Source organism: Octopus bimaculoides, chromosome 16 (assembly GCF_046866305.1).
Source record: "Octopus bimaculoides isolate indiv1 chromosome 16, ASM4686630v1, whole genome shotgun sequence".
Taxonomy (NCBI): Eukaryota; Metazoa; Mollusca; class Cephalopoda; order Octopoda; family Octopodidae; genus Octopus; species Octopus bimaculoides.
The window spans coordinates 44,223,265-44,250,365 of NC_142943.1; the positions used below are offsets into that span (position 1 = coordinate 44,223,265).

The following is a 27,101-nucleotide window of genomic DNA, read 5'->3' on the forward strand; positions in this document are numbered from 1 at the left end:
TCTTACCGTCCCTCCTTCCTCTCTTTTCTCATACTTCTTCCTCTCAAGCTTTTTCCTTATTGCCTCCCTCCTCATATCTACCCTTTCTCTATCTTCTCCCTTCTACTCATTTTATCCTCCTTCTCTCACTCTATTCTCCTCCTCCCTCGCTCTCATAAACTCACGTTATTCTTCCTACCGCTCCACCTTTCGTATTTTTTATGTATATATATATATATATATATTTATTCCTAACCGGAAGTAGTTTCTCGAATGTTCAATGAGTCACACTAGAATCCGTCGTTGTAGTGTAACAGCCACTGTGTTACATACAGTGTAACACACTAACAAACACTGTAACACACATCTATTGGCTTGGCGGCCCAGTTTGTCTGGGTGGAATTACAGGGGTATATAAAAAAATCACTCCAAAAACAGCAAAGCGAGGCAAAAAAACCAACCGAAGACAAAAGAAACTAAACAACAACAAACCCAACAATAGTGTTTAGGATCAGTTTTTATTTGAAACTATATTTGTGTTGTAAACTTTAGGGGACAAAATAGAAATCCTGGCATGGAATACGCAGAAGTTCATATAGGCATTAATTGCTGCTACCCTTGCGGATAAAAAAAATAGAAAAAACTCATATTAGTAATTATAATATTAATAATTATTAATTCTAGACATTAATAGTCTTTTTAGTTTATTTATAATATTAATAAGAATGATTTAGGGTTTATAAGAAGCCAGACTGTAGAAAAATTGGGGGTTTTGTCCCCAATATAGCAATAAGGGGAATTTAAAGTCCTCTAATTATTTGAATCAGTTCATGGTGTTTCGAGGGGGTCGTTGTTGTACCTTTTCCTTTTTATTTTTGTGATTTTCAAATCTCCCATACTAACATTTTAATGGAAAACTCAACACATACATATGTATAATGAGGGGTATTAAGCTATTCTTAATAGAAGGCAACAACTAGCTGTACACAAGGACTTCTGTTCTTTTGTTATGATTTCTAACGATGGAGGTGATAATGGGACACAGTACTAAAGCAAATTAAGACGAACACTTATATTTTTAAATATGGCTATTTGTTCGTCCCAAACTGTCCTAGTGGCGATATCTTATAGCTTCGCTTTAATAAACAAGTGAAAGACATTTGAATTTACTTTTCAATACATAGACATAGGTGGTAGATTCTCCGAAGATCACTGAAGCTTTCTTTTGTTTAAATTAGGTTTGGTTCTTAGTTGTTTTAATTCCTTCTTTCGTTCGATCGTGTGTTAAGTCCATCTGTTGCCGTCTCCCATCTCCGTCGTTCTGTGTTCCACAGTTCACAATGATCAAACAATGTTTTACAGACAGTTTAATATCTCTAGCCATTGTGCTCAGTCTTCTTCGGACGGATGTGACCAATTATTTTAGTAGTGACTACATCAGCTACCCGGAGGTCCAGGAAATTATCCTGGGTGGCAGCACGGCATACGGCCGCGTCAACAACTACATAGACAGCAACCGTAACCAGCTCTACTCGCTCGGACAACACCTCCACTTCAAGAACGTCGACTATGGACACATCTTATCGACGTCCTTCTACAACGAGCTGCGCCGGCTTACATCGAACCCGTTCTCTTACAATTATGACGACTACTTCCCGCAGAGTGACGGCCGGCAGCGTCGCGGACGGCGGCGGCGACAGCGGGTTCGATATCCGGGCTTCCACACAGACTACTCTACCTACTTGGTCAGCGCCGAGCAATCTTCAAACTCGGTCCACCTGACTGAAAACTCTAACGAAAGCAATAGCAATAATGGTGACAATGACGACGACTACAACATCGTCGTTAATAATAACAATGATCACGATAACAACATCATCCACGAACAACACAGCAATGACCATCACCCCAGAGAGGTGGAAGAAAATAACGATAGCGAAGCGGTGAGGGTGCCTGACGAGACGGAAGATGAAAGCGGCGGTGAGCATGGTGGTCATCCGTGTGAAGAAGTGGACTACCTAAATAGGATTAATTCTTATTTTCACAGCGACGGAAAAAGAGATCAATCTGCTGCTATTACCACACCTGCCACTGCTACTGATCTCGGGGCCGGGGTTTCGCACCCGACTTGCCACAACATAAATATTTCCAATGGCAATGACTCAGAGACCAACCCCCACAACAACAATAACAACAACACTGTTGCAAATATCTCCAACTTGGAGACATATGTCAACGATTCGGACAGTACTTCCACCCCAACTGCTACAGATGATGATAGTGGTCAAGTCAACAATAGCCATGCAATTAGCAGCAGTGATCCGACTAACGAGGTAATTAATACCTTTCCTTTCAGCCTCTCATTTAAATATCTCTCTCTTTCTCTCTCTCTCACACACACACACTTTCTGTAAATCTGTTTATCGACAGCTTTCATATTTCCATGTATATATGATCGCTTGGTTTGACTGAAATAGCAGTGAAATCTCTTAACTACCGCTTTCCATTGTGTTTAAAAAACAGAAGACGTACTGTAATTCTAGATACACAGTCTGAAAAAAAAAAGGCAGGATAGTCATTATTGGATTGTATTTTATCTTATGTCTACTCGGTCAGATACGACCTGGGACCAACAGATCGTTGGAGTATTCTACAAATATTAGAGAAAAAGACAAAAATGTCACAAATCCAGTCCCCCACCAGCCTTCTTCACCATCTTTATTCCTATAAATCAGGTTTTATGTTAAATATCGCATATGTCTGGCTTGTTAGTCATCAGTAAACTAGATAAATTTAAACCTTCCATTGTCTATTAACCACTAGACCACCTGTTCCAAAGAAAACACAAGTGGCAACGAACTGCAAAGTTCCATGTGCATGTGGTCAGAATTATAGGCCATTATCTTACCTTCATATATGAAACCAGTAATATATTTGCAGGTTTACATAAATGATGTGCTTGTTAATCAGTGCTAGTGAAAGGGATGGCAGCATCATGTTGATGCAAATACTTGTTGCATATTCATGATTCATGCATCCATTATTAGAGCGAACATATCCGCAGGTTTAGTCAGATCCCTAGCACATACGGAGCGCGTGAGTGTGTATGTGTTTTCTTCCTTGCGTATACAAAACTGTGTGCATACGTACGTGGTTAAGCATATATATAGAAATGTACGTGTGTACTCTGTGTGTGTGTGTGTGTATATATAGTTGGCGACAGAAGGGCATCCGGCCATAGAAAACCGGTCTCAACGAATACCGGTTGACCTATGCAAGAATGGAAAATGAACATTAAAACTGATGATATCTATATATATCACTGTCAGGCCTCCAGCATGACCACTGCCTGAAGGCTGAAACGTATAAAAGAATATATGCATACACTCACAGGTATACAGACTAAAAGAGAGCTCGTGGATATAAATGGATGTGTGTATATGTATACACACACACACACATACGTATGTATCATTGTTCTAACATCCACTCTTTCATGCTTGCATCATGCTTATGGAATTTGAGGAGCCAGATTTTCTACTGCTGGATGCTCTTCCTGTTGCCAACTCTCACCGGTTTCCATGCAAAGCAATATTTACCCATTGATTGGACATGCTTCCATAGATTTGAAACAAAGGGCACTGCTTGTTTACAATTATTGCATAATGTCAAGATAATTTGGCATAGACACACACAAACACACATATACATGGCAGGGTTCTTTCAGTTTCAATTTGCAAAATCCAGTCTCAAGGCCTAGAGCTCCTGTAGAAGTTGGGAAGAAAGATGTTCTTCACCATACACCCATGTCAATCACCCACCTACACATATATAAAGATATATATGTTTGTGGATATACATGTGTGTATACATACATACACACACACACATTTATGTCTACATACAAGTATACATATAAGTAAGGGTTGATGTCAGGAAAGGTATCCATCCATAGAATGCTGTCATAAGTTTTCAGCTCCTGCTATAGGGGGGAAAAAACTGACTGTAATGATTATATGTATACATATGTGTGAGTGGGTATGTGTGTGTGTATGTGCGTATATATATATATATATATATATATATATAATATACCCCAAGTAAACTCGGTATACAGACCAACCATTTAGTTGACTGCAGTAAGTATTAGCATGAATGTTAACCCCCAGTTTTGTCAGATAGACAACCATCAGAATGTGGATAGAGAAAGATTAAAGGTATTAATGATATATAGAGGCACCCTGTTCATCAGAAATTACTGCTGAAATTCTTAAAATGTCTTATGGAGTTGGATATGGGCCAGTCACTTGTATAGTGAATCAGGTAAGTGTAGAAGGGTGTCATACACAACTAGTATAGTAGAATTATTGTAAACTTCTACAAGGACAAATGAGATGTGCTAGAAAACAGAAAGTACAGAGATATTAAACTGGCTCTATCGGGTTTTGAAAGTTTGTGAAAGAGCCATAGCAGACTTGATTAGAAACAGAATTAACATAGCTGCAATGCAGTTTGGTTCTGTGCCAGGAAGAAGTACTACTGATGCCATCTTCCTAGTGAGGCAGCTGAAGGAGAATTTTCTTGCCAGGAGGAACTTGTTCCCTGCTCTGTGATTTGTTGGTTACAGTGGAGCAGTTTGTAAGGTGTGAATCAACAGTATATTTGGCTAGAAGTCCATCAGGGCTTGATCCCCTGACCACTTCCGTTCATTATAGTCTTCCAATCTAAAACAGAAGTTAAAGACTGGCTGCTTAGCTGAATCAGTAATAGAATTAGAAAAGAAACTCCATGTATGAATACAAAACCAAGAATCAAGAAGCCTCAAATTGAATTTAGCAATGACTAAAATATTAGTAAATAGAAAGGACAAGAAGACGTTGCCACCGTCGGGGAAGTAGCTACAGAAAAACATTTGGTAGGAATTCTATAAAGTGCATTTGTGTAAACTGAATGCACAAGAAATGTAGTAGGATCACCAGTATTGTGTGTGTGTGTGTGTATATGTGTATGTATGTATATATATATATATATATTATATATATATATATATATATATATATATATATATATATATATACATACACATACAGCATCTATATAGGCAACTTATGGCTGAATGGCTAAAAACTTTATAACCACAAGGTTCCAGGTTTGAGTGCAGGAAGGGCATCTAGTCGAAGAAAATGTAACACATACAAGCATGGAGAAATACACATGTATCTGTTTATAAGTTGTGTACTGATGACATTAATCAAAACTTCAAATTCTGTTGGTTATATCTACACTACTCATATTGGCCTTGAGACAGCAACATCACTTCATCCAGAAGGGGAGAATGTGAAGATTTAGAAAAACATTGATGATAGATTTGGAACATTTACTGCTACAAATAAACTACAAGGAACCCATACAACAATATGAAAAATTATCTTGGTAAAGATATTACTGGAAAACAGTTTGTTTTCAATATAGCATCATCAACATTTGATGTCAGTTTTTCATGCTGGCCTGGGTTGGACAACTTGACAGGAACTGGCAAGACCAGGGGCCACTCCAGGCTCCACAGTCTGTTTTGGCTTGGATTCTACAGCTGGATGCCCCTCCTAATGCCAACTACTTTATAAAGTGTACCAGATGCTTTTTACATAGTTTCATCACTAATGCTTTTTAAGTATCTATTTATCTACAACAGGTCACTGAAACAACCAAAACTATCTCTCATTTTCATGTCAATTTTTCCATGCTTGCTGAACAAAGTTTATTGTCGCAGATTTTCTAAGGCCAGACACCCTTCCTGTTTCCATCCCTCACCTCTTTTCATACAAGATAATATTTCCCATGGGCAGATCTGTTTTTTGCAGAATATTGAAAATGAATAACACTGCAGAGTCAAGACTTGCACAAACATTTACATACACACACAAAGTCTTCTTTTCAGATTCTATCGTAAAATTGTTTTTATTATAGCTGTATATATATATATATATATAGGGTGTGATAGGTAAATTGTCGCCATTTTATATTTTAAATTTTGTGCATGCACATTGTTTGTTTTTGATTTTGTCGACTACACAGTATAGTAGAGCTAGTTGGGCACCATCTGTGAGAAAAACAACACCATGACACAATTCACTCTGCCAGAAATTTGGAAAAGACATGCTCTACTGCTTGGCATTCACACTGGAAGCTCCAATACCAACATTTCAGAGTGTTTGGACATCAATCTGAGAACATGTGCTGAGAGTGATAAAAATCAAACATCCACTCAACATCATAGTGTTTGGAGTGATCACTTGTGATGGCAACATTATGCTTCCATTCATCTTCCCACACAGCCTCACACTCAACACAGAGGCCTACATCAAGTGCCTGGAGGAGGTAGTGCTGCCCAAGAGGATGGCGACCAGAAGACTCTAAGTCTGGCAACAGGACTCTGTACCATGCCACACAAGCAAGAGAACCCAGTCATGGCTGTCAGACAATTTCTGCAACCACATCACCCCCTAACATCTGGCCACCTAACTCCCCAGACTGCAACCCTCTTGATTACTATGTGTGGGGTGCAGTTGAGGGCGAGACCAACAAAGCTCCTTGTAACACACCAAAGATGAACTGAAGGCAAGGATTATGGCAGCATTCACCAACTTAAACAAGGAGACCATCCAGAAGAGTTGCAGCAGATTCTGAAGTCGTCTGGAAGCTGTGGTTGAAGCCAATGGCAATTTTATTGAATAAATTTACTCTTTAGTATTTCAAGATATTTCTATGTAATTTTGATAAATATATCTGTTAAAACGAGATGTCAGTGTTATTTTCATTTTTGCATAATTTAGACGGCAGTTTATTCACCGCACCCTGTATATATATATATATAAAATCATCACATTTGCATCTGCTTTTCCCTGTTCAGGCATGAAAACAAATGAGTTACTGATGGGAAAAAGCATCTTGGCTTTAGAAAATTTGCCTCAACAAATTCCATTTGGCCCATGCAAGCATGGAAAAGTGTATGCCTGCCTGTATCCCATTACTCCTTCCTCTACGATGTTCTTATCCCAGTTCATCCCATCTCTTCTCTCCTTAGCTTGTCACTTTTAGGTCATCTTCAATTATTGCCTAAGTAATATGTACTGAAAATAAACCCCAACTGTCAGGGGGTAAGCTAGAGGTAGTAGATAGCTTCTGTTATCTAGGTAACCAAGTTAGTAGCAGAGGTAGATGTTCCAAGAGCATAGTTGTGAGAATAAGAATAGGCTGGGCAAAGTTCAGAGAGCTCTTACCTCTGCTGGCAACAAAGGGCCTCTTCTTTGCTGCATTTTTTCTGGCCTTCTATGTTAAAATTCCACTGAGGTTGACCTTGCCTTCCATCCTTTCAGAGTCGGTGAAATAAGTATCAGTTGAGCATTAGGGTTGATGTAATTTAAGGCCGTGTACCTATAGTAGAAAGGGTTACATTTATATGTAAAATAGAACTAAAGTAAGTGATTGTTGACATTTGAGTTGAGCAGTGAGTAGTTAGTTGTTCAATCAACTGAATACTCAGAGCTCATTGTATTATAATGTATGTAGAATGCTCTTGTGTACCCTTAATGTCACCCTCCAGTAGAATCATTAATATAGTGTTATGAGGATGGATATTTGAATTACATGTTCATCTGACAGACCCCCTCCCACTGTACGCACAGTTTCACTCTACCTAATTTTACTCCGAGGTTTTATGTTAATCTAAGGTTACTGGAAGACAGAATGTAGAGTAAAAAACCCCTTTTGTCAAGAATTACCTTGAGATTGCACCTAGAAAGTTCCCCTACAAGACACAAGTCTGAGCAAGGTTGTTTATGGAAGACTAACAGTCGCTCATGCATACCAGCCTCTCTTCTCCACATCACCAATGTTATCCAAGGGAAAGGCAAAGGCCAATACAGCTTGGCACTCATTTCTACAGCTGAGTGAACTGGAGCAACGTGAAATAAAGTGTTTTACTCAAGAACACAACACACAGCCAGTCCAGGAATCAAACTCACTACCTCATGATTGTAAGCCTGAAACTCTAACCATTGAGCCATGTGCCTTCACTGGAAGTCTGTACTTGCCCAACCTGTTAGCAGAGGTTTTAAATCAGAGACCTCGTGATTGAGGTCCAAACTTAATTATCCAGCCATGCTGCATCCATACATCTGTATCATATTACATGCACACACATGCATACATGTGATGTACATACATGTGATGTTTGTATCTGTGTTGGCCCTAATGGCAAAAAGGATATTCATAAATAGAAAATTGGGGAAAGATATTTCTCTGGAGTGATAAAACTCATTATCACACACTCTCCTCCTCCATCAGTCATCCTTATTCAAGTAAACTTCCTCCCACCACATCATTATTCATGGTACACCAACCTCTCCTTATCATTATTCAAGTTAAGCCCAGATTCACAAACTTTAAGTTTTATGTGATTCCATTCACACTCCATTTATTCTGTGCCCAGGTTTTACATTCACAGAAAACCCGTTTTTATTAAAATGTCAGACCTCACTAATTTACCACTGTAGTATGATTGCTATTAAACTAGAATCAGCAGATCAATATCAATAAATAAATAAAAAATCTTTAGATTTGTGTTTATTTTCAATCTCTTTTATTTTGGGTAACATTAAGTTTTTCTGTATTTCATTATTTTCCTTAAATACTTACTTGACTCAGTCATTTCTGATTAGACTTGCTGGACTATTTGTATTTCTACAAGAATGTGTTCTTTGAGCTGTTCAAAAAATTTCAAACTTTTGTAGTGCTTTCTGTCACCTCTGAGGGTAGTAAATACAATCATTCCAAGTTGTGGATGGCCAAGACTTATTTGTTGGACAATTACAGTAAAATTCACAGGAATGCTCTACATGCCACAAAACTGAATCCTGAAGACTTTTTTTTTTTTTCTTTTTCTTTTACATTTTCATTCCCAGCAAAATGCCAAACCTTTGCCCATCATCTTAGTTTTCTGACGAGTTCTTGCTTGAACAAGTACAAACATTGGCACTACTGCTCTTCTCTCGGCATCATTTCTCTCATTAACTCTATTTCTCTTGAAATGCATTACTTTTATTTCAATTAATTTTGATAACAGAGAAGTTATTAAAATTATTTTGTGATTATTTAGCTAGTGTTTAGGGTATAAATTTACACAGTATTTTGATGGATGGTTTTAATTTAGGGAACTTATATTGTAGAACTAATGACTGTTTCAGGCAGGTTAGTAACAAAAGAGTTAAACTTCCTCGGTTTCTTTTATCATTCAGTACTAGTTTAGTTAGTTCTGGTACCCCACCTTCACATTCTACACTTACATAATATACAAGTCACATTTTTAATTTAATATATCCAACCCAATTTGTTTTACTATAACCTTGATGACATGAAACCAGGCTTTGACAATCGAGACCAAAATATTGGGTGGCGGTGGTGTTATTGTTTTATGTTCTGTGTGAATCCTGTTAAACAACTGTCCTCTGAATTCTGAATTATTTCTCTATTGCTATAGTCTATTGTTTTTGATCCTCAATAGGTTAGTTACACAATTTTACATCAGCTTTCCAAGGTTGTATGTGTTTGTGACTGTATAAGTGTGTTCTTTTAGTTTTCTACTGTTTCAGTCATTTGACTGGAGCACTGCCTTACACACACACACACACACACACATACATTATATCAATTATATATACATAGGCGCAGGAGTGGCTGTGTGGTAAGTAGCTTGCTTACCAACCACATGGTTCTGGGTTCAGCCCCACTGCGTGGCACTTTGGGCAAGTGTCTTCTACTATAGCCTCGGGCCGACCAAAGTCTTGTGAGTGGATTTGGTAGACGGAAACTGAAAGAAGCCCGTCGTATATATGTATATATATATATATATGTATGCGTGTTTGTGTGTCTGTATTTGTCCCCCCACCATCACTTGACAACCGATGCTGGTGTGTTTACGTCCCCGTAACTTAGCGGTTCGGCAAAAAGAGACCGATAGAATAAGTACTAGGCTTACAAAGAATAAGTCCTGGGGTCGATTTCCTCAACTAAAGGCGGTGCTCCAGCATGGCCGCAGTCAAATGACTGAAACAAGTAAAAAAAAAAAAAAGAATATATATATATTTTTTTTTTTATTCCCTTCTCTCTCTCCCCTTTCTGTTAAGAGTTCAGCTGTGAAATTGGAAGTAGTGAATGATTAGCAATTGTTAAATGGAAGTGGTACTTTTGTGTAAACCTTACTAGATGATTGGGCAGATATATTGGGGGGGGGGGCTGCTAGAAAGAAAGAATTTTCAATCTTTACAATGTGTGTAATCAGGAATGCTTCTGTGTTGTAAGTATAGCTTTGTGATTATGATGTTTGTCTCTCAACCATGTGGCATTAGGTTCAGTCCTACTGCAAGGCATCTGAGGCAAATACATATGCATATATATGGGTGTGCGTTTGTGTCCTTTTGTCTTGTCATCATGCAATAGTTGTAAATGGATGTAATGTAATTAATGTTCTTTGTTTCCAGTCTTCTATGAAAACGGGTCAGGGTTGGTGATTGGAAGGGTATTTCAGCAGAGAAAGGCTGCCTCAATGAATTCTGTTTGGCCTATGTAAGCATAGCAAAGTTAACATTAAAATGCTGCTGATGATGATGATGCATACATATACTTTTTTCTATACCTATCTTAATTCAAATAAATAGAACACTTTCATATTTTTCAATATGTTCTGTCTTCTCTAGTGCAGTAGCATCAGTAGACTTTAATCATGTTACTCTATAAAATATAATGCTTATTTATCATGTTTTGAATTAATCATGCATTATCTCATAGCTTTGAGATTTCAATGATATGATTGTTTTATTTTTAGAATGGCATTGTAGGATAGGTATGAGAGGCCAGATCTGGCTGATTTGAACATAAAATAAGTAGAATATTTGGCAGAATATGGTCAGTTTGAATGCTAAAGGGTTAAAACAGCTCCTCAGTCGTTAATTAGTAAGGGAGATAATTTCTAATCAGTCAGTAGTGTAGCAACCAATGACTATAAGACAACTATGTCAAGTGCATTCTGTTATTTGGGGTTTAGAAAAAAAACCAGGCAGATCTCTTCAAGAATGTGTCTGCGTGTATATACCTTTTAGTTGTTTCAACCATAGGAGTGCTGCTATACTAGGGCACTGCCTTGAAGTGTTTAGTTCAGTTGTTCTCAAAATACAATAAGATTTTTTTAGACGTTGAATGGTTATGTGGGGGTCCATTAGAGTAAAATAGGATTCAAAGGGGTCCATAGACAAAATATGGTTGAGAACCACAGGTTTAGTTGAACAAATTGACCCCAATATTTATCATTTGTTAAGTCTTGTACTTATTCTCTTGGTCTTTTTTGCTGAACTGCTAGGTTACTGGAACACATACAAACCAACACTGATTGTCAAGCAATGGTGGGGAGCAAACACAAATTTACACACACACACACATATATATTTGTATATATATATATATATATTTGTATATATATCATCATCGTCGTTGTCATTTAACGTCTGCTTTCCATGCAGTATATATATATAAACAAGCAATATATGAGTATATGTACATGTATGTACAAACCTTCATCTACATGTACATATAGATACATATCTGGGTACATGACGTTGCAAAAGAACATGGACAAAATGATAAACAAGTTACAAAAAACAAGCAGGCCACAGAGAGAACATATCCTTCATCAGCTGCCACCATTAAAACACCGGCGTTTCGAAGAGTTAGGGCAGGACACATCGTTAAAATGGCTCTTCCCACGAACACAAATTAAATTTTTTTTCGTGGAGGATAGTGGCGGATGGAAAACAAGACAGGAAAACGAAACGGTGAAATAAACAAACAAAAAGGCTGTGTGTGTGTGTATATATATATATATATATACACACACACACACACACAGACACACTCACACATACATATTAATATTCAACTTCTAACCCACTTTCTAATCATGCTGATATTTATTTATTTACTTGTAGGACCTTGATTTGATCGATGTGCTCTATCTCCAAGATATTGATTTGGGAGTCCAGAGAGAGGTCTATGACATCACACTGCGAAGAGAACTTGAACGGGAGCAAGAAATTGCCTTGCAAAAGGAGCGTGAGAAGGTAGGTGTATTTCAAACTCCTTTGACCTTTGGTGATCGTTTTTCACTGTAATCATAAAAGGGAGTAAATGCTGTGTTTTATCACCTCTTGGGCTCTTTCTGACATCACTGAAGTTTACATCTTCAGAAGAGGACGTTTTAGTAAGAGAACATCATGTGACCTATAGATAAGGGAAGAAAATGCCATGTCATAATAGCCTGTTTGTTAGTTGTGTTTTTAAGATATGTCATTTTGATTATATGTTAAATATATTTATGATGTGTAATAATTGTAATTTCATTTTGATGTTTAAAAGAAATTAAATATCAGGACAAAATAATGCTGGCTCATTGCTGACAGGGTAAATGTAGTGAGTTGGTAATAAATGCAGCATGTGTATAAGCATGCAAACATATGCTTCTAGTAAACTTAGGAGAAATAAATGTTATGATTAAACGACAGGTATTTTTCTCTTTATCTGATCAAGAAAAGGGATCAAACTGACTAGTTTCAACTTTTATTAAAACTTCATTAGGGACCAGTTACTCTTTCTTGGTCACAGAGTGAATGACAGCTTTCACACAGAGAACCATGTATCTATTTTTTTTGCTTTCTGTGAATGCTTCTCATCACTCTTCCTCTAAACACCGACATATTTACATAAATCTATTCAAATATATTTGATCAGAAATTAAACTTTCAACACTGACATGCTTTGCACTCCAATATCAAGTTGTTGCAATCACATTTAACAACAACAACAATTCCAGTGACCATTCCAGGAAGTTACAGTTGTGTTTGTTTTATTTTTGTTTTAGCAAAAACAATATGAACATATTCAGTTGAAATTACAAGACAAACAGCATCGATTAGAACAACAATATCTCACAGACAACTATACCCAAGACATTGAAACAGGTCAGTTCCTTGGATTTTTTTCTGTCTTTCTATCTAGCTCCAGTGTGTGTGTAAGAGACAGACCAAAGCATAACATACTTTAGCAAATAGCTCACCTGAGCTGGACTGTCAACAGTCGAATATCTCAGCATTCATTAAGTATATATGTTGTGTGTATCCGTGATTAAATAAATATATATATATATATATATATATATATATATATATATATATATATATATATATATTACTCATTTGTTGATTTGTTTTAACATCCATTTTCCATGTTAGTGTGGTTTGGACAAGAATTGATTTTGAAATGAAATTTTACAGCCTGATGCTCTTCCTATCACCAACCCTTGCCTGTTTTTTATTGTGATTTTTATATTCCACACATTCTCACACAAACTAAAACTAGATTGGAGTCCTGGCTCATGATGGGGTTTTCTTTTTTTCTTTATTTGTCTACTTCAGGAGAATGGATTCCACTCTATCAACCAGCTCCTCCTTTAAACATCCCCCTAATACCAAACACAACAAACATTCTCGAGCAACAACAACAACAACAGCAGCAGCAGCAGCCATGCATTCCGCAGCCTATGCCAATACCCCAACTCCAGACTGACCTTACAAATATACAAACCAATTCTTGCCAATACCAAACTTCAAATTTATTGGTAAGTTAATTTACTGTCAAATTTCTTAGCCCTTGCGCTTTTATATTTTATCACCAAACTGAAGTTGGTTTGACACCAACATTTCACAACCAAGGAAATGGTTTCTGAATTGACCATTTGAACCAATAACATATTCTGCATAGTCTCTCTCTCTCGTTGCTCAAATAAAATATCTGATGAAACTGACCAATCTCATAGATGTCAAAATTGACCACATACTCATGAAAAAATTACCACGTTCATTCTCTTTCCAATTAAATTCTCTCTGGCAGTTATTGTTTTGTGTGCTGATGTTTAGCCCTAAATCCTGTTTCTGCAGACCTGATCAAAGACTTTCAAGCTATAATTATCGTATCATTGTTTAAGGCATATTTCCTCCAGACCTGCATTATCTTAGGTGCACATGTCTCATTTTTACAACTACAGTAGGCTGTAATTTGAGAGAGCTTGTGTTGTTTTTTTATTTGTTTCTTTATGATGATGATGATGATTTGCTGGCTCTAGAAGGAGAAGCTGTACCCAAGGCCTTTGCAGGTCCACCATGACCAGTGAGATTAACCCTTTAGCATTTAAACCGGCCATATCCAGCCTAAATATTTTACCTGTTTTATATTCAAACCAGCCATATCTTGTCTCTCACACCTACCCTGCAATGTCATTCTAAAAACAGTCACATCTTTGAAATCTCAAAGCTACAAGATAATACAGAATAATTTTTTTTTAATGTGAATAAATAAGCATTACATTTGATTAAGCAATCTGAATGCTAAAGGGTTAACCCTTCTGAGACCAGCCTCCCAAAACTGTCCCTAGTTCTGATATGAACTTCCTGTTTTAAACTGGTGTAAATTAAAACCTTCCATTAAAATTTCGTGTTGGCACCAAGCACCAGCTTAAAGATGGCAAATTCATTTTACCAAATTCCTTATTTTCAAAATAATTTGAAACAAAGATTGTGTATTTCTATAGAAATATGACAAAACAGGTAATGTGCTTCTAGAATCTTTATAAGTCAACAGCTGCAGGAAAGACATGAACAAAAAGGAATTCCTGTTGGCCAATGTTCCTGGAATGGGACTGGCTCTAGGGAGTTGGAGACGAGAGTAATGAGTGAACAGGAATGTCTGAGCAGAGGTTTCATTACCCCAGCCAAGAACAGGGGTAGAAAAGGCACAGAGAGCGAGAGGAGACAGTAAGCCTACAGGCCAGGGGCTGAAGCGTAATAATGAGTGACTTTATGCCGATCAACTGATCAGTTGGGTAACATCTTCTGGGTGCTGTTGTTTCTAGGAGTTTGAGCTACCTCACAGAAATCCTCCCCCATTTTTTGTTTTATTAAGCTTGTAAATTGGATGGAAGAGAGTGGTAACTTTGCAACAGGATGTTTCACGTAAGTCAAAATCTGAAGGAAGTACATGTACACGTCATGAAAGAGTGTTCTAGAAGATTGCATTTCTGGGGATACTGGATTGGACATAGTGTTCATAATGTGAAAGGTGACACAATAGAAAGACTTGGTAGAGAAGGCATCCAGAGAACTAGTTCAGAAGGTGGAAACCATTGTAGAGATAAGAAAAGCACAAAAGAAAGTGCATCTGTAGCCAAAGAATCGTGTTGGTTAGGGAGTCTCTACCAGTCAAAGAAATAATATATTTCACGAAAACAAACTTTGTCTTTTTCAGTATAAAATCATCAATAGGCTTCATTTCAAAAGGGTTAGTCAACAAACCCCTATTAATTTTCTTTTTAAATAATTAATTTTCTTCTATTTTACTTTGAGTATGTTTAAAATAACACTTTATTTCTCTCTCAATTTAATTTGTGTCTCAAGAACTCTACACTAGAAGAAGCCTTGCAAACTTTAGACATCGATGCAAATAAGAATACCACCAGTGAGCAGACCGTCTTTGAGCTGGAACAATACCTGGCTAACTGCCCAGTTGCCAACTTCAGCAATGCCGCAACTGAACAGTATGAACCAATTCTACCATCGCAGTTCAACTGTAACCTATTGCCTTGTCCTACTACTTCTACTGCCCTCAACCCATGTACTGAATACAACACACCAATTCACAACACTTTTCAAGAACATTCTCAATCTACTGTGAGTTTCTTGGCTTCCTTCTTTCTCTTTTGTTCAATTTACTTCTTCTCTTCTTTTTGTTGTTTGTTTCTCACACCTCTGCCTATGTATTTCCTCCTTCCTTCTCACTCTCTTCTTCTCCAACCTTTTCTCTATACATTCCTCTCTCTCTCTCTCTTTCCTTCACATTCTATCTCGACTTCTCTCTGTCTCTTGTTCACATTCTATCTTTATACTTCTCTCGCTCTCTCTCTCTCTCTACATATATATATATATATATATATATATCTGCTTCACATTGTTTCAATCTCACAATTGTAGCAAATGAATGTAAATCATAATCATGAAAGAAATTCTGGTTATCAAAATTATGAGTAGAAAAGTTGCTTTTTCGAAAGGGATATCACAGGAAGAGTAAGGGAGAAAGAGAGTGGGGAAAGGTAATAGAGAGAGATAGCATGGGGGGAAAAAGTGGAGTTTTCTTTCAATAGAATTTTCCATCAATGTTTCTGTTCCAGTGAACTTTATTTGAAAATGAGATGGCAAAGTACGGAAAAGAAAGGACGAATCTAAGTTATTGTAAAGCACTGGCGAAAAAATAAAGGAATATTGTTAAGGCATTGAAATATATTAGCATTTCTAGAACAAGCACAAGTTTTCAATTTTGGTGATTGTAGTAAAGTTAATAATCAGCTTCGGTATTTGGTACTTAAGTTTTAATGACCTTTGGGAGGAATTATAAATGTAAAGGGAGATAGCTGTAACAAGCTCTTTAGTACAATGCTATACATTTTCTGTAAAACTCTGGCAATAATAATTTCTTCTAATTTTGGTACATGGCCAGCAATGTTAAGGGTGGGTGGGGGGCAAGTCGATTACATCGACTCCAGTACTTGACTGGTACTTTATTTTATCGACCACAAAAGGATGAAAGGCAAAGTTGACTTTGACAGAATTTGGACTCAGAATGTGAACAAATACTGCAAAGCATTTCCAATCCAGATGATGATGTTGCTGATGTTTCTGACGTAGGCACAAGACCACAAATTTGGTGGGAATGGTTAGTTAATTAACTCGATCCCAGTACTTGAATTATACTTTGTTTTATTGACCCTGGAAGGAAGAAAGGTAAAGTTGATCTCTGCAGGATTGTGAAGCACCTCAGCTAACCACAAGGTATTTTGTTCCATGCTCCTTATGATTCTGCAAGTTTATTGTTTGAATGTTTGTTTGCTTAGACACTGTATGTGTGCAATTGTGTTTTGCAGTAGGTTTTATGTTTGTTTCTCTACTCCAGCTGCCAACTTGTGAACGTCAGAACAGTCTTGATAATTGGTGGAGAGAAATCAGTGGTTCTTTGGAAATGACTACAGCTGGCACCAGTGCAGATAATTCAACTCATTGTCCAGAGCTCATTCAAAATGCAACACTTCCAATTCCATCTGGTGACATTGGATGTGGAAATAATTTGAACACAAGTGAGTATTATTAATACTTTTGTATTTTTTTTTTAAACAATAATTGTTGTTTAACTTCAGGTCAACCGTGATGCAGCTGGTCTTTGATCAGAGGCATTCCAACTGTGACCATCCTAATGTCTTTTTTTTTTTTTTTTTTTTTTTCCAAATACAGAACTTTTATTTATATGTTCTCTTATTTTAAACAATAAGTGTGATTGGAGGTAGATTTGGCTGTTATTTCTAGCAAGTTAAGCAACTTTATAGATGTTCACTCATAAGATTGTTTTAATAGTGATAGAAACTATGAGCAAAGACACAACATAAGTGGTTGAGTGTCAGAAACCTATTCTGTAGTATATAGTTACATATCATTTTGTTTCAGCAAAGTAAAATAGGGAGGCAAGATGAATCAGACTTGAAGGTATTAGGCCCTACAGATGAGATTATGCAGGATCAAGACAAATGGGGTTGTGGATTCTTCCAACCCATAACATTATGAAGAAAACTGACTTTAAAACAGTAATTATGGTAGCAATGTTGATAATTAGACTCACAGTGCAAAAACAAGGGAATATCAAAATTTCATGTTAATTTAGTTTCTAAACACCACCTCAATAATAAGTTATTTTACTAAATTCTTCATTATTTTCAAAATTAATTGAAACAGACATAATATCTCAACAGGAATATGGCAACATAAGAGTTAAACTTAACTACTACGATTCATCATGCTTTACTCTCATCTCTTCCACAAGAACCAGCATCCTGAAACTAAAACTTGTTCCATTTATGAATATTTTCCCCAATTTTTTTTTTCCTCTTGTGGAAAGATACAATAAGTCCACCTCACAAAAAAAAACTGTTCTCATAACTTTAAGATCTTTTTTTTTTTCTGTATGTTTTAACAACTCTGTTTTCCCCTTAATTATCTTAATTATTTGTTACTCAGACCGCCACACACAGGGAAATCTATTGAGATCTTTATCTATATCTCTCTCTCCCCTATCTATCAAGGTCTAAATGCTTCTGTATCAACTGCAAACTGCAGCACAGCCATCAACAACCACAGTTCCTGTAATCCACCAGAATGGGACAACCAAAACTATCTCTTCCCGAATATGACCACCAGCATCAATGAAAGTGAGTCCATGATGGAGATGGAGAAGATTTTACCAGCATTACAACAGAACATGATGACAAACATCGACTTACCCAATATAACTGAAGGTAGAGCCTCTTTGAAGATCATGCTCTTTTACCTGCATTCACTTGTTCTGTTTCCTTCTCTGATATATGTATATATTAGATTTCCAGTCTAGCATGTTGTATGAATGTGTGTGTGTTTGTGTGCAAATGTGTGTGTGTGAGTGTATGCATATATTTCTCTTTCCTCTTTTCTTCATCTGTTCATCAGTCTATATCCAGTCCCATCCATGATGATGGGACAGACAGGCAACTGTCATGCAGTAACTGGACATTTGATGTTACAGTTTGGCTGATTTATGAATGCTACTATCCAGGCTGTATTGAAAGCTGCAATATTCTATTGTTCTATTCAGCTGGGGTGAGGTAGTCAACATTAGTCAATTGTATACCAATTCATGGCATCAAAATATCAAAAGAAAATAAACTAGAACACAGGTATGTCTATTGACTTTACAATCCTGCTGTCAAATTCTCCTCCATGGCTAAGGAGGAAAAATTTATACTATGGTGTGGATTATTATCCTATGGTGTGGATTATTATCCTATGGTGTGGATTATTAACACCTTTAGAATATATCTGCTTTTCCTGTGTTGCATGGGTTGAATGAGATTTTTCTAGTATTGTGTATTGCCACTTATTACAATCCCTTATCTCTTTGATAAAGTTCAACCTCTTAAGATTAACTTCCATAAGAATTGTGTGAAAGAGAAAGAGCAAGAAAGACATGAGAAATGAGTTCGTTGAATACTAAGTCCTTAGTCCCTCTTTTTCTATATCTTCACTCTATTATAATCCACACTTTATTTCCAATATGCCTATTTACACTAGATCTTTACTATATTTTGATTGGTTTGTTATTACTGTTTCTTTCCATCCTTCTTTCTCTATTTCAGTTTGATATATTTTATATATTTCCTTATTCCTATATTCTTCTAGATCTGGTATCTTTCGATGATGCCAGTAGAGACTCAGCTGTTTGTTCTTTGGCCAGTTCTGCTTCTCCTCTACAGGTACTTTTTTTATATTTATTCTTTTACTTGTTTCTCTCATTAACAGTTGCCATCATGGGGTGCCATTCCGAAAAGATTTCTACCCGTATCATTGACCCCATGCACCACTTATTACTCTTTCTAATATTAATCTAAAAAGAATGAGAAACAATCTGAATAGGATTTGAATGTAGGACTTAAAGGGACATAAAGCTATTTTGCCCAACATCCTACTGCTTCCAACACACGGACTGAGTATTTTATATGTCAGTTCTTACGAACTAATACATGAGTATGTGTATATGTGTCTGGTAGAATCATTAAAGCATCAAAGAACATGCTTTGCAGTATTATTCTCGGTCTTTTTGTTCTGTGTTCAAATACCACCAAGGACAACTTTGCTTTTATTATTATTATTATTAATGTAACAAGCCAACAGAATTCAAAGTCGGCCAAGTTCAACTTTGCCTTTCATCTTTTTGGAGTTGATAAAATAAGTACCAATTGAGAATTGGGGGTCAACATAACTGACTTTGCCCTGCCCCCAAAATTACTGGCCTTGTGCTAAAATATGAAACTTTATTATTATTATTATTGCAAGGATAGTGAGCTGGCGGAAACGTTAGCATGCTGGACAAAATGCTTAATAGCATTTTGTCCAGCTTTACATTGTGAGTTCAAATTCTGCCAAAGTCAACTTTAACTTTCTCATACTTTTGGGGTCGATAAAATAAGTACCAGTTGAGCACTGGGTCAATGTAATCGATTCCCCCATGCCTCACCAGTATAATGAGGTTTTGATGTTTAACTAGATGCCTGTAGTGAATGTATATGGAAGGAATTACAGAGAGATTGTACTTTATAGGAGAGGTTTGGGGACAGTAAGACAACAGGCATTGCAGAATTGGTACTTCAGAATCATTTTAGTAATGGTAAAAGTGATGTAGATAGATAAGACAGCGTTATTTGTGTGGTAGGAGTTGCTGGTGTGGTAGGAGTTGTTAATGTATTGGTTTGGTTGTAGTGTTATGGTGATAATGTGATGTGGAAGTGGTTGTTGGTGTGACATGTTAATTGAAGTTTTGGTAAAGACCCAGAACGGTGTGAGTTGAAGTGGGGAGAAAGGATCTTCAGACAGTGGGTCTCACAGAAGAGATGACGAGACTGAGACTTCTGATGGTTTGCTGTGCTTGAGAAGACATGTCAAGCTAAGTAAAATTGTGGTTGTCTTCACATACAGGCATGTCCTCTACACCCCTCTTCAGCTGAGTGATTCTAATTTTGCAGGGTTGTGGCTGCCAATACCACATAAAATGCACCCATGTTCTATGTAAAAGCAATCAGTACACTCTGTAGATTGATTGGCATTAGAAAGAGCATCCAGCTGTAGAAACCATGCCAAAATAGACATGGAACCCAAGCAACTCTTCAACTGGCCAGCTCCTGTCAAACCCCTACCAGTATGGAAAACAAACGTTAAATAATGATGATGATGTTATTTCGGATGCAAATACAATTGTATTAATATTATGGTGAGGGGAGTGTCTATATAGCGACTAGAGATGGCTAGAAATAGTTATCAAATCTCTCTCACCAAACCATGCCATTTTAAAAAGAAAGAGCAGCTTTGATAATGTAATCATTGATATACTACATGAGAAAAATAATATGGAGTGGTCATGGCTAGAACACCTTTGACCTTTATAGAGAACACATACCCAGAAATTTATAGGAACAACAGTGTAGAATATCAGTTCTGAATAACTAAACTTTGTTACATATAAACAGTACTATTTCTCCAGTGTGTAAACCCAAATGTGTATGTGTGTATGAACTTTTAGATTTACACACAGGTGAAATAGTGTATGTGTGTGTGTACTCACACACACACACACACACACACACATATATAACATGCATACACTCACATATACACATAGACATCCATACATAAAATCCTATCATTTCTTATATTATTATAAATGTTATCTATGTTATCACCTGTATTAATTTATGTCCTCTTACGAAGATATTCCACAGGAGCTACCACACAGCTCTGATAAAAATGATAATAAAGAAATTTAGATTTTTTAAAATACATTTATGCATGCTAAATTAAGAAATACCTAATTTTTATCACATTTTTTATTATTTAAGGAGTTTAATGAGTTTTCTGCATACGACCAACTGGAAGGTGCGACCGGTGGCAGTGACTATGACAGCTGTAGTAGTGGCTGCAAATCTGTGAAACTGGAACCAAACACCTACTACTGTAGCTATGACTCTATGAGATATGGCCAACAGGCGGCTAAGCTCAATCAGTCAACATCTTCAAATGACACTGACTTCAACTATCATCCAAGTAATACAAACCACATTCTACACAACCATACTTACCCACAGCAACCTCAAACACAGAACATTAGTTATGAGCCTTCAGTATCAAGTATTTCTAGGAGTGAAACCTACAGCAGCAGTGCCACCATCCCTGCCTACCACAGAGGTCCAACTTCAAGAGACCATAAGCGTCTCCAGGAGTTGAAAGTTCCTTTAAGTATGAACCAGATAATCAATTCCTCAGTTGAGGAATTCAATGATTTGGTCCGAAAATACCCGTTACCTGAGCCACAATTAAGGCTCATTAGGGATATACGTCGTCGAGGCAAAAATAAAGTGGCAGCACAGAATTGCCGAAAAAGAAAGCTTGATATTATTGGTACATTGGAGGAAGAAGTAATCCAGATGCGCCAGGAGCGTGACAGATTGCTTCGCGAGGGGAGCCTAATTCATAAACAGACTAGGGAGATGAAGGAAAAATATAATGTCCGCTATCATGAAGTGTTCAGGTCCCTCCGCGATGAGTATGGCAACTCCTATGATCCACAGGAGTACTCTTTACAACAGTCCAGTGATGGTAATGTCTTCCTAGTACGCAAAAGCCTCACTTCAGATGAGAAAACTATGGACTCTAATCGAAAGAAAAAAACTGATGAGAAATGAAAATTATCATTTCAAAAAAAAAAAGAAAGAATTGGATAACAATAATAGAAATATAAGAAAAAATATGTAAGCAAATAAATATAAACAAAGAACAAAAGAAGTTTTGGGGCGGGATTTTGCTATTCTCTTAGTTTAAAAAGAAAATTTCACCCCCATTTATGTTAAATATTAACTATTCATTGCCTTTTGATCTTGTTTGGTGAACAATTCCCAAATAGTTTTTGGTATCATTTGTTTTTTGTTTTTTTGTTTCTGGTGGGGGTTTGATTTATAAAAAAAAATCTTTTATAATCATTTGTTAATTTTTACCATCCATTGTTTTTTTTTCACACGTATTTTGTTTCCTTACCATCAGTTTTTCAATTCATAACTTCTATGAGTGTGTGTGTGTTTGTAATATTATATATATATAATATATATATATATACACAAACACATATACATACATGTTCATTTGTTTTATGTTAAATTCAAAATGATTACTTTCATTGTTTTTTTTTTGTTTTTTTTTTTCCAGCAACATTTTTTAATATTATTCTTTTTGTCATTTTAACATTTTCACCCCACCCTTTTACTTAACTTAAAAATAAAGAGAAAAACATACATGCAAAATTTTAAATCTTCAATTAACCAGCATTATAAACCTGCAGAAATTTCTCTTTTTAACACTTCAATTTTTTTTTTTTTTTTTTAATTTAACTAACTACCATGCAAGATTAATTAACTTATTGCCAAACCAATTAGGAAACCTCTACAAAGTCATTCTGCCTGCTAAGCATGGCTGCCAAATCTCTCTCAAATCATATCCTGCTGTAGGACAGGCACACATAGACTTTTTAATAATGTTTCTAGTTGGAACATCTTTGATCATAGCTCTGCTTGTTTATTATTGACATGGGGACAAAGAACATCACAGTTATTAAGTCGTTAATTAATTAGGAAATTATTTCTCAAATCATCTTAAACCTGGTTCTGTGTGTCTTTGAGCTGAACACAAATTCAGTAGTTAAATTTGATACAGCTTAATTAAGAAAAGTAGACAGTTTGAAACTGAAATAAAGTATTATTTAATTTAAAAAATATGCATTGTGTAGGAGTAGTGTAATCATCATAAGGAAAAGAATCCTGTTTTTTTTTTAATAATTAATAAGGAAGGAGTTTCTAACTTAGATAGTACAAGGCAAAAAATTTATAGGTAAGAGGTATGGTTGATTGAACTAAACCATGACATTACTGGTATCTAATATTATCAGCCTCTTAAATATCAAATACTGGTGTCAGGTGTGAACTTAGTTACTCAATGTTTGATAGGAAGCTGTATGTTGTTAAGTTGTTCTCTATCACTTCTGCTATTACACCAACAACAATAATTATAATACTGCTGCTGCTTCCCTATGTTACCAACCATTTCAGATTAAAATCCTACCAAAATCAACTGACTTTGTATTTGATTCATTTCCGTTGCTAAAGTGTGTAGGGGCCAGGATTGTGATTAAGATACCAGTAATACACTGGGTCAAAGTAGTTAGCTAAATTCTTTGTTTTAAGGGGGGTGGAAAGCAAAATAAATTGTGTATATTAACAACCCATTAAAATTAATATCTGTCCAGTGAGCATTTAGGATTAAGTACTACAGTGAAAGGTAAGGGTCATTTGGTGGGGAGAAAGGCCTAAAAGGATTCATTTTTTTTCTTTTTAATTATTTCTATTTTTTTTTTTTTTTTGTTAAATCATTCTAATAAACTTCATACATTTGCATGGGAAAACTATTCATTCCTGTCCATGAGGAGATAAGGCAGTGCTGTTGCCCTGTGAGTGTGTATGCATATACATTTTGTGTGTGTGTGTATATTATGTTGGTTTTGACTTTGACCTATGTGGTGTTGAAAATACACACAGCCCTATATGTCAGCCTGATTAACTGTTAATTTGTTCCAAAACTCACACATTTCATTGTCTGAAAAAACATGGATTAAAACAAATGTCAGCTTACTGAGACCATGCTTAATCCAATCTTTAAAATACAACACACTCAGTTGTACTGATTCCCCCACCTCTCTCTCTCTCTTTTCCACTGTTGTTGAAATCTCTGCTCTTCTGAATAACAACAACTTTGTATATTTTTCTTCCATTCCTATTCAGTCTCACTTTCCATCATCGTTTCTTTTGGCTGTGCCCTCTACTACATTGTTTCCCCCCCAGGCTCCTCTATAACTTATCAAAAAAATGTATGCACTACCGGTGGTTAGAAAAAAAAGTATTTTTAATATTTCATAATTACATACTTGAAAAAATATCTATACTAAGGCATTGGAATAGCGCCTTACTGTAGCAAACAATGCTTGGCTGGAGCGACTGGTTTCACTAGGCTGAGTATAGATATAGCATGTTTGCTGTAAAAAGAAAAAGGTTTTCACAATTCCAGGTCCCACTAGAAAATATATATTTTGGATTCCATGCCCCATCACAATTTTCTCAGGCTCCACCAGTGAGGCATATACCCCACAAAGAGAATTCCTGCTTTATTGTGTCACCATTTCTTTCTTGTCTCCTCTCCCCACTAGTCTCTCTTCCCAGATCTGATACTCAGCACTTCACACCCAGTTCTGTTTTCTTTCCCACAACAGTAACTGTCTGGAGAATCTCTCCTTGTACGTTTATATTTCTGATCAACATCAATCTACTGATATACTCCAACTGAGCATCAACCATGTCATTGATCTTCATTTAAATGAATTATTTAAAATAAACTTGGGCCAAAATGAACATTGCAAACCTTGAGGCGCACATTCCTTTTTTTTTTCTTTTTTGCAGCCTTGGGGGTGCATTTCTTACACTCATTCCTTTAACATCCACTTTTATATGCTTGCACAGGTCAGATGGAATTTGCTGAGGTAGATTTTCTAAGGTCGATGCTCTTCCTGTCACCAACCCTCAGTTGTTCCCAAGCAAGGAAATATTTCCCACAGCTAGGCATGTTTTTCTATGGAAGACTGGAAATGAACATCATTTGTATGACAATGATGCTCATTTACAACCATCGCATATCTAGCGAAGAGTACATACATACACATGACAATCTTCTTTCAGTTTCTGCCTACCAAATTCACAAGTATTTGGTCAAGTAGCAGACATTTACTCAAGCTGCTGCACATTGGGATTGAACTAGAGATCACATGGTTGGGAAGTAAGCTTTGCAACCAGTCATGTCTACCTTTGTGTGTGTGTAAAATCTGTTTTAAATATAAATGGATGTAAATGTATAAAGCTTTGGAACAACTCAAGCATTAGTTGATCTGGTGTATTTTCAACACTATATGTATGCTTGTAGGTGTGTGTGTGTGTGAGATTCATGTTTGTGTATGTACACACGTACACAACTTATGTGTATACATGGTTTTTTTTTTTTTTTTTTGGTTTTTTCCATGCTTCATTATTTCATTTAGTTCTCTTCTCTTAATTAAAATAAGCCTTTATTCTTTGTTCAGCCTGACTCACAAGTCTGAGTAAACACTTTATTCTGAATTGGATTCAATCAGTAAGGCAGTTTGTTCATTGGGAAACAAAGTGTAAGGGAATAAATTAACTGAATCTAAATTAGATTTCTAATTAAACAAACCAGCCTATCAACATTTGAAATCCTCCAGCTCATTCAATTAATTCCATCTGTTAATTATACAACTTACTTGATTTCACTTGATCCATTGTTAAAATGATTTATTATTATTATATACCTCTTTATTTTTGTAAAGAAGTTTCTCTTGTCAACTTGTTTCACCACATGGCTTGGTCAACCAACTAGCGCCGTCCCAATCCAGACCCTACCGTAACACACATACTTCTCTACACAACTTCCTCCACACCAACTAACCATGCAATCCTACCTTCCTTTTCCACAACCCTGAACTACAAAAACATTCTGAAGCTTTGATCACTGCCCCAATCCCTTCCCTTTATTAAAGATTAACTGAGGTAACATCACTTCATTTAATATCCCCATGTTTTTACCCCTTCCCAACCCCATACTACACTCTTCACTCTCAGAGAAGAGACTAAATAAACTTCAAGTACTGCAACTTTCATCTTCTAACTAACAATAAAAATATACATATATACACACACACAAACAAACTACATGTATTAATATGTATACTATATTTAGATACTGTCACTATACTTTGATTATCAACAATACTATTGAGCTTCATTCATTGTCATTCATATAGTCTCACATTTCAAACTACTCATCAAACCTTGCACAACTTCACCCTCCACAAGTCCAGAAAAGGACCTGCTAATGCTATGAGCACTGTCCCTCTTTCTATGACCACATTATTATTAATAAAGAAAATCAATTATAATACTAATATGAAAATCATTAACAATTTGTTGTTAATGATTGAACCATTGAAATGGTTATACTTGAGAAAGAATAAAGTAATTAAAAATATACTGTCAGGTTTTGTTATGTCTTTACTATGCTTGTTGGGGTTGGATGTCATATATGTATCTTCTTTTACTCATTTCAGTCATTGGACTACTGCCATGCTAGGGCAGTGCCTTCAAGGGTTTCAGTCAAACAAATCAACCTCATTACTTATTTTTTAAGACTGGTACTTATTCTATTTGTCTCTTTTGCTAAACTGCTAAGTTACGGGAA

General features: G+C 36.2%; 1 protein-coding gene across 1 annotated transcript; it reads left to right on the forward strand.

The window, feature by feature from the left end:
* Positions 1-226: 226 nt before the first annotated feature.
* Positions 227-26,893, forward strand: LOC106879630 (uncharacterized). Its single transcript, XM_014929290.3, has 9 exons — positions 227-2,312; positions 12,018-12,149; positions 12,947-13,046; positions 13,500-13,702; positions 15,534-15,806; positions 17,083-17,263; positions 18,260-18,472; positions 19,389-19,462; positions 21,599-26,893. The coding sequence occupies exons 1-9, from the start codon at positions 1,320-1,322 to the stop codon at positions 22,439-22,441; spliced, it is 3,012 nt and encodes a 1,003-aa protein (XP_014784776.1). The 5' UTR covers positions 227-1,319; the 3' UTR covers positions 22,442-26,893.
* Positions 26,894-27,101: the final 208 nt, after the last annotated feature.